The sequence below is a fragment of the Callorhinchus milii genome, unplaced genomic scaffold, assembly GCF_018977255.1.
Source record: "Callorhinchus milii isolate IMCB2004 unplaced genomic scaffold, IMCB_Cmil_1.0 Scaffold14, whole genome shotgun sequence".
Classification (NCBI taxonomy): Eukaryota; Metazoa; Chordata; class Chondrichthyes; order Chimaeriformes; family Callorhinchidae; genus Callorhinchus; species Callorhinchus milii.
This window is the reverse complement of record NW_024704755.1, coordinates 2,407,163-2,416,211: the sequence shown is the minus strand read 5'-3', so window position 1 is coordinate 2,416,211 and position 9,049 is coordinate 2,407,163. Positions and strand designations below refer to the sequence as shown.

At 48.5% G+C, this 9,049-nt stretch overlaps 1 protein-coding gene across 1 annotated transcript; it reads left to right on the top strand.

The window, feature by feature from the left end:
* The first annotated feature begins 3,065 nt into the window (after positions 1-3,065).
* On the top strand, positions 3,066-8,545 carry gins2 (GINS complex subunit 2). Its single transcript, XM_007889227.2, has 5 exons — positions 3,066-3,202; positions 5,462-5,576; positions 5,974-6,073; positions 6,427-6,553; positions 7,345-8,545. The coding sequence occupies exons 1-5, from the start codon at positions 3,113-3,115 to the stop codon at positions 7,468-7,470; spliced, it is 558 nt and encodes a 185-aa protein (XP_007887418.1). The 5' UTR covers positions 3,066-3,112; the 3' UTR covers positions 7,471-8,545.
* Positions 8,546-9,049: the final 504 nt, after the last annotated feature.

Genomic DNA, 9,049 nt, shown 5'->3' with positions numbered 1-9,049 from the left:
CGCCGTTGAGACGCAGAATATGTAACAATATATTAAATAAATATAACAATGCAAGTTCTTAGCAGGAACCAAAGACTGAGTTTGATGCTAACATACTAACATGTCCAACATGCTGAAGACCGCAAGATCCTTAAACCAGGACCATCTGGGAATGCCAGCTCCTTCTCATACTGTTAATGCCTGAAGGATTTTTTTTNAATGGCGAAGAGGACAGATGGGAAAAATTGTAATTCATTGTGACAGCCAACAGAAGGCGAAAGGCATAATAATCCACACGCGCATGATGTCAGGAGCTTTTGCAATGTCGATAGCCAAACGGGAAATAGCACCTTGCACTGCCACTCCTCACCCCATCTCTCAGAAATGGAAATGTGAGATATACTATATATATTTATATTGGAAAACTAAAGAAATTACACTGTAGAGTGAGACACTTCACAAGGGCAAAGCAGATGTGACAATTTCATCATCAAAGCAAACTTTGAACAGAAGAACATAAGAATTTGCAAATGAAGACCAAGGTTCATCCAATTTGCCTTCCATCATCCTGGCAATCACATGCACATGTCATGTCCCAAACTATACACTCTATTCCGAGATATTATTTCCTAACAAAAATCTATCTAATTAGTTCTTGAAAGAATCAAACCTTGATCTCCATTCGAACCACAGACAGGACTAATCCACTGAGAATGGTGTCGTTGGTTGGAGTTGAGTTCAGTTCCCAATACTGTGCAACAATCCCTTATTATTTAACTGTTTTCAAAATAACTTTTGAAGCAAAAACATAAACAAGTGCCAACACCAAACTAACAAAACTATCCTGTCTTTTATAACAGTATGTTCTTAGCTTAGTTTATGTTGAACAGTAGAAACATATGTTTTACAAAATATTTACATGTAAGCCAAGTGACAGTGATTTATAATCTTTATACCTTTTGCAAAATAAACAGCATGTGCCATCGACTGTGTGGGTATGTAGTGCAATGGATTCAAAGTAGGAATCTATTTACCAGATCCATTAGCAGGCATCACACGTGGGTCTTGGGACGTTCTACCGATGCGAAAGGCGCAATATAAATGCAATTTGTTGTTGCAGTTGATGATGAGAAGATAAGAATGAGAAAACCCCACTGAACCCATCCAAATTCACCCCATCATTTCAGGACATGTATTAAACCCTTCTCCAAACATAATGTGACCCTGTGGGTGGAGTGCAGACTGATGGGGGTTGATCTACACTTCCAAATGACAAAGAAAGCCTAAGAATAAACGTAGTGATACTTATGCAAAATCTGTAAGGGCTTTGCAAACTAAATACATTGTTTTATTTTATAATCACAATGCCTCCAGCATTTATTGGAACACTCTCACAACAACAACAACTCACATTTATACAGTGCCTTCCCCATGGGGTAGGGTCTCAGAGCGCTAAACAATGACACTAAGCCGGGGAGAAAGTGGTGGTGACCTTAGGCACGATCGAAGAGGAACGTCTTCAGGTGCGATCGGAAGATGGGGAAAGAAAGGGCAAGGCGGAGGCATTGTATGACAGTATCCAGGAGATATGTGCTTGAGTGTTGAGGTGCTTAGTATTTTCACTGAGAAACCTCAATAAAGCCGAAAATGTGATTGCGTAGCCACGGGAGGATATTCCACACATTGTGTTTGTAATGCATCAGTTTTGACATGTTCCAGACCCCATCACACAGGGTGCTGTAACGTTGTTAGGGGCAGGATTTCTAAGGGATGGGTTGCTAGGGGCACGTTGCCAGTGGGGTTGGGATGGGTTGCTAGGGGCACGTTGCCAGGGGGGTTGGGATGGGTTGCTAGGGGCACGTTGCCAGGGGGGGTTGGGATGGGTTGCTAGGGGCACGTTGCCAGGGGGGTTGGGATGGGTTGCTAGGGGCACGTTGCCAGGGGCACGTTGCCAGGGGGGTTGGGATGATTACTAGGGGGGGGTTGGGATGGATTGCCAGTGGGGGAGTTGGGGGGGTGGTTGGGATGGGTTGCGGGGGGGGGGGGGTGTGGGATGGGTTGCGGTGGGGGGTGTGGGATGGGTTGCGGTGGGGGGGGGTGGGATGGGTTGCGGGGGGGGGATGGGTTGCGGGGGGGGGTGTGGGATGGGTTGCGGTGGGGGGTGTGGGATGGGTTGCGGTGGGGGGGGTGGGATGGGTTGCAGGGGGGGTGTGGGATGGGTTGCGGGGGGGGGATGGGTTGCGGGGGGGGTGTGGGATGGGTTGCGGGGGGGATGGGTTGCGGGGGGGGTTGGGATGGGTTGCGGGGGGAGGGGTGTGGGATGGGTTGCGGGGGGGGGTGTGGGATGGGTTGCGGGGGGGTGGGTGGGATGGGTTGCGGGGGGGTGGGTGGGATGGGTTGCGGGGGTGGGTGGGATGGGTTGGGGGGTGTGTGTGGGATGGGTTGCGGGGGGGAGGTGTGGGATGGGTTGCGGGGGAGGGGGGGATGGTTGCGGGGGGGGGGTGTGGGATGGGTTGCGGGGGGGGGGGTTGGGATGGGTTGCGGGGGGAGGGGGTGTGGGATGGGTTGCGGGGGGTGTGTGTGGGATGGGTTGCGGGGGAGGGGTGTGGGATGGGTTGCGGGGGGGGGATGGGTTGCGGGGGAGGGGGGGATGGGTTGCGGGGGGGGGGTTTGGGATGGGTTGGGGGGGGGGATGGGTTGCGGGGGGGGGTTGGGATGGGTTGGGGGGGGGGATGGGTTGCGGGGGGGGGGGGATGGGTTGCGGGGGGGGGGTTGGGATGGGTTGCGGGGGGGGGGTTTGGGATGGGTTGGGGGGGGGATGGGTTGCGGGGGGGGGGTTGGGATGGGTTGCGGGGGGGGGGGTTGGGATGGGTTGCGGGGGGGGGGTTGGGATGGGTTGCGGGGGAAGCGTGGCCAGGAGGGTTGGGACGTGTTGTTAGGGACGCGTTGCCAGGGGGCGTGTTGACCGCGGGCGGGGGAGCGGCACTTCCGGTTCCGGGGGATCTGGGTTCGAGCGGGACGGTTGACAGTTGAGAACTGAGGCCCTGAGTCGCGCGGGGCCGGAGCCTGGGGCCGGGGTCTGGGGTCTGGGGCGGGGTCTGGGGCCCGGGGTCTGGGGTCTGGGGGTCCGGGGATGGAGGCGGCGGAGGTGGAATTTCTGGCGGAGAAAGAGACGGTGACGATTATCCCGAATTTCAGCTCCGACAAAATCTACCTCATCACCGTGAGTGTCGGCCTCCGCCCCGCGAGCACTCGCCATCACCATCACCATCACCACCATCATCACCACCATCACCATCATCACCATCACCATCACCACCATCATCACCATCACCATCACCATCCTCATCATCATCATCATCATCATCACCACCATCATCACCATCACCATCACCACCATCCTCACCCTCACCATCATCATCACCACCATCACCATCATCATCATCACCATCACCACCATCCTCACCCTCACCACCATCATCATCATCATCATCACCATCCTCACCCTCACCATCCTCACCCTCACCATCATCATCACCACCATCCTCGCCATCACCATCATCACCATCACCCTCACCCCCATCACCATCACCCCCATCACCCTCACCATCATCATCACCACCATCATCATCATCATCATCACCATCCTCACCCTCACCATCCTCACCCTCACCATCATCATCACCACCATCCTCGCCATCACCATCATCACCATCACCCTCACCCCCATCACCATCACCCTCACCATCACCCTCACCCCCATCACCATCACCCCCATCACCCTCACCATCATCATCACCACCATCACCATCATCATCATCACCACCATCACCATCATCCTCACCACCACCATCCTCACCCTCACCCCCATCACCATCATCATCATCATCACCATCCTCACCATCACCATCCTCACCCTCACCCCCATCACCCTCACCCTCACCATCATCATCACCACCATCCTCACCATCACCATCCTCACCCTCACCCCCATCACCATCATCATCACCATCATCACCACCATCCTCACCCTCACCACCATCACCCTCATCATCATCATCCTCACCCCAATCACCCTCACCATCATCACCCTCACCATCATCACCCTCACCATCATCACCCTCACCATCATCACCCTCACCATCCTCACCCTCACCATCCTCACCATCATCACCCTCACCATCATCATTCTCACCCCCATCACCCTCACCATCATCACCCTCACCATCATCATTCTCACCCCCATCACCCTCACCATCATCACCCTCACCATCCTCACCCTCACCATCCTCACCATCATCACCCTCACCATCATCATTCTCACCCCCATCACCCTCACCATCATCACCCTCACCATCATCATTCTCACCCCCATCACCCTCACCATCATCACCCTCACCATCCTCATCCTCACCCCCATCATCCTCACCATCATCATCATCCTCACCATCATCATCCTTACCATCCTCACCCTCACCATCATCATCCTCACCATCCTCACCACCATCATCTTCCTCACCCCCATCATCATCCTCACCATCAGCCTCACCATCATCACTTATTGTCATTAAAATAATCATTATTAAAGTCACACACCAAAAAAATAACAACTAATAAATGTAATTGTGGTTGCAATCCTGGTCATTGTAACTACATCTTATTATAATAATAATAATAATCTTTGCATTTGATATAGCGCTTTTCACGTCTTCTCAACATCTCAAAGCGCTTCACAGAATATACTGTAAAGTGAATTGACTGTATATTTGTGGGCGAACGCGGCAGCCAATTGCGCACAGCAATGTCCCACAAACAGTCGTAGATTGAAGATGACCAATTTATTATTGTTTTTTGTTTTGGAGGGATTATTATTAGGCTCTGTGTGGAGTAAGGAAACTTGCCCAAGGTTTCGCCCTCTGCCTGGAATTGAACCCAGATGTCTCGCTTGCAAGGCGAGTGCTCTAACCACTGAGTTACAGGACACCGTATAACATTGTATGTCATAAACACTGTGTAATAACTATAATGTAATAGATAAATAATGAATAATAATAATAATCTTTGCATTTGATATAGCGCTTTTCACGTCTTCCAGACGTCTCAAAGCGCTTCACACATCTTAACTGTAAAATGCAGAGACTGTATTTTCGGGCGATCGTGGCAGCCAATTTCAACCGCACCACTTTGCAGTAAACCCTCCCTGTTGAGCGCTTTGAGATGTGACAAGGCGCTATATAAAATGGGAGGATTATTATTGTTAGTATAATTGTTTATTTCAGTAAACTCCTTATAGCCCAACCCTGACTTAAATTCTCACAACCATTCAAGTCGTCAAGCTGTCGGTATCCCGTCTGCATTTGTTTTTGTATTTACACATCCACCTAACTTGCCACTCCGGAACCCTCGTCACTGAGCCCTTTTCCCTTAGAGTGAAGAGTTACCAGCAGTTATTCAGCAGGCGCTGATGTCTCTTTGTACGCAGGGAGATTTGGGACCGTTCAATCCAGGGATGCCAGTGGATGTGCCCGTGTGGCTTGCGATTAATCTGAAACAGAGACAGAAGTGCAGAATCGTGCCCCCCGCCTGGATGGATGTAGGTGAGTGAGATTCCTTATATTATTGTAGTCTTATCAAACCAGACATCTCCCTCCTTATCAGAGGAGGGAGAGGTCTGGTCTGATAAGACTACAATAATGTAATATATAATCCTTGAATTTGATATAGTGCCTTATCACATCTTCGAGACATCTCAAAGTTCTTCACAGAAAACTTACAACAACTTAAACCTGGAGAATGTCCTGGAGTGCTGCCAATGGCATTGGGTAGAGCATAGTAATAATACGTATAAAGGGCCCTTACATATCTGATCAGTCCAGACACAGGTTGTGCCAAGCTGCCGAATGATTTATGTTTCATACATTGCCAGGATTCGGCGGGAGAGGAAGGAATCATACAGATACATAAAACTGACATATTTCTTCACTGACTTTTCAGAAAAACTTGAACAAATGAAAGAGCAAGAGCGAAAAGAAGAACCTTTCACCCCGATGCCCAGCCCTCACTATATGGAACTGACCCAGTTATTGTTAAACCAGTGAGTATAACCAGTGCTGCATTGTTGCAGGTTCAGTCTTTCAGATGAGATAATAAACCGAGGTCCTGTCTGCCAGTTCAGGTGGACATTAAAGGTCCCGCAACACAGTTGAAAAAGGGAAACAAGTTTCTCCTGATGTTTTGGTCAATAATCCTTCAGATTAAAATTGGGTTTATTGGATGATAATTATTAATACCTCAGTTGAAGTGGTCCAGTCCAGTTGGCCTCTGCACTCTGCAGTGAAATGGTGAATTGAAGTTTGTCTGGTAAATGAAACGGGTAAACACTAACACTTCTCAAAAATATTATGTTTCTTTGACCTGCTTCTTAGAACTCTCTTTCCTCCTCTCCAGTGCCTCAGACAACATCCCCAAAGCAGATGAAATCCGGACGTTGATCAAAGATACCTGGGATACTCGCATTGCCAAGCTGCGGTTGTCTGCGGATAGCTTTGTGAATCAGCAAGAGGCACACGCAAAGGTAAGGTGCCCATCGCCACAGCAGCCCTGTGCTCACACTAACGTGAAGTTCCAATTTGGAAACTACTTGGAATTCCTCAGACTTTGGGAGTGTTTTTAAATTCAATTTCAATCCTCATTCTTTGTCCTTGTATTCAGCTTTGTTTCCACTGGAGGGCGTTGTTTTCATCAACGGCCTTAGCTCGCCTTGAAGATCAGCAAACAAACATTTAGAGTTAGCACAAGCCTTGCTTCTCAATGTAAATGTTTAATCATATGAAGATTCACTGAAAGCTTTGAGCCCAACCCCCAGGAATTGAGCTCATAGCTTAGGCCAACCCTGCAATGCAGTAACGTGGAAGCCATCACCACATTGCTCTGTTAATTGGATATCTTTCAAATGTGAGGTCGAAATGGAGTCTCTGCTTTCTTCTCATTTCTGATAGGTATCCAACATTGTTCCTAAGGGAGGCTGCTGAAATGTGTGAATACACACATTGGTTGGACTGCTCCGAGCTAATCCTGTCCCTCAGCTGACACAAGTCAAGCACACATATGGAAACCCATGGCATTATACTCCAGAAATATCTGTGGTGCCACCTTCCTAATGCTTCTTAAAAAGAACTGGCTGGCAAATTAAATTCTGTTTCAACCCTTACATTTTTAATACAAAATGGTCTTGCAGACAAGAGACTAGGTGGGATTCTGAGTTAGATTTCACGGGATTTTAAAGTCAGAGCTGCCACTGACATCCAGGAAGGCTAATTTTGTTGTTCATGCGATTCACGGGAACTTTCTCGTTCTCCTTTCTAGCTGGACAACCTGACTCTGATGGAGATCAACACAATCGGGGCGTTCCTCACCGAATCACTGAACCAGATGCACAAGCTGCGCACAAACCTGCAGCCCGGAGATAGGGCTCATTCGCAGGACTATTAAGCTGCCTTCAGCAGGAAATGGTGATTATTTTATAAGGAGCGGTGAGAAGATGTGGGGATGGGGGCAGAGCGCAGGGAGCTGGTGGACCGCTAACGTTATGTAATTCTTTTTTTATAAAACCTTGAAGATCTTCATCAATTCAGTTGTTAGGAAATGCATCACTTGGCAGAGGGGCAGCTGCAGAATGGCGCACTCACTGCTCCAGAACAATACCTCGAGAGCTCTTTTGAAAATCCGTTTATTGTTAGCGGCGGCCGGGTTAAAGTTGCTTCAAGCTGTTGCTTCTGTGCTCAACTATGCGAGTGGGGACTCTGTTGGGAGCTACGCAGCATTGCACTGCGGTAAAAACTGGGTTGGTAAGATAAGTGCTGCTGAAATGACTTGGTTCACAGCGATTTGGAACCCCCGTTGACTCTCCTGAGGATTCGAAGGCAAAGCAGGCAGAGGAATAGTGATTTGCTCTCCATGACTGCTGTTAGGGTTTCTAGATAAATGGGTTCTTGACACTCAGTTAAGTGGAAAATAAACCATAGCACAAAATTCTTGAAAGTCAGTGATGGTTTTTCAGTCTGTTTTTTTTTTTGGTGGGGGTGCGTGGGGTGGGAAAGAGAAAAGAGACAACATAAAATACATGGAAACTAGCCACCACAGGATTACCCTGCGGACTGAATATAGGTAACCGTGACAAGGTATATTTCAAATGGTTGTGTTAAGGATCAAAATAGCAGAAGGGGGAGTAAGATTGGCTGTAAGATCTGTAGCGTATTATCAATGTGCAAACGCTTCTCCAGTTGTTACCAGCACGCAGGAACTGAAGAGATCCCTGCTGACTTCCGAGTGAATTCCCTCAGCTGTCCTTCTTTCTGCTTCAACAACAGGAATGTTGTTCCCTCCTGGGCACTGAGTCACAGAGCCGATGGAGTGGTGTCAGGAACACACCAGTGAGCACCATTACTGGAGAAGCACAAGTTTAACCTTTGGTGGTTGAAGGTATTGCTGTCAGTGCCTGGGATTTTACCTTATGATCAATTATATAATCCAATTTGTATCGATATAAATTAAAACATTTTATATTCTGCCCTTTTCATTCTGTTCTTTTGTTGAGCTTTTAGCAAACATTGAAGAGCAACACCTTGAAATGAATCATGATGATTGAAACTGAAAGCATCATATTTAAGAGGAAACTTGGTGCATGTATGAGGGAGAAGGGAGTAGAGTATTAGGAGGGGGCTAAAGGCTTGTTTGGAGCACAAATGAGTTGGGTTGAATGGCCTGGCATCGTGTTGCAACAATCTATGGAGCAATGTTACCTGTTTCAGCACCCTGGCTGCACTGGGTGATGAGGGCCTAGAAATTAGTCATTTTGATCAGGTGATTTGGGAGACTAAAGTTCAAAGCCTCACAACAACAACAGCTTGCACTTCATAGCGCTTCTCACGCAGGGTAGAGCTTGACTCGGGAGAAAATCCTGGCTTTCTAACTATGAAATGAGGTTGACAGTAAGCAGCCAGCGCAAAGCACACACAACGGCCCTGCAATTGGCAATGCTGCTCAGCTGTTGTGGGAAATAGAGAATGCC

What these genes read in the sequence shown, in the direction of transcription:
- gins2 (XM_007889227.2), top strand. Translation starts at nt 3,113, where the DNA reads ATGGAGGCGGCGGAGGTGGAATTTCTGGCGGAGAAAGAGACGGTGACG. An exon ending in ACAAAATCTACCTCATCACC is followed by an intron (nt 3,203 to 5,461) that starts GTGAGTGTCGGC and finishes CTTTGTACGCAG; the next exon opens with GGAGATTTGGGACCGTTCAA. An exon ending in CCCCGCCTGGATGGATGTAG is followed by an intron (nt 5,577 to 5,973) that starts GTGAGTGAGATT and finishes CTGACTTTTCAG; the next exon opens with AAAAACTTGAACAAATGAAA.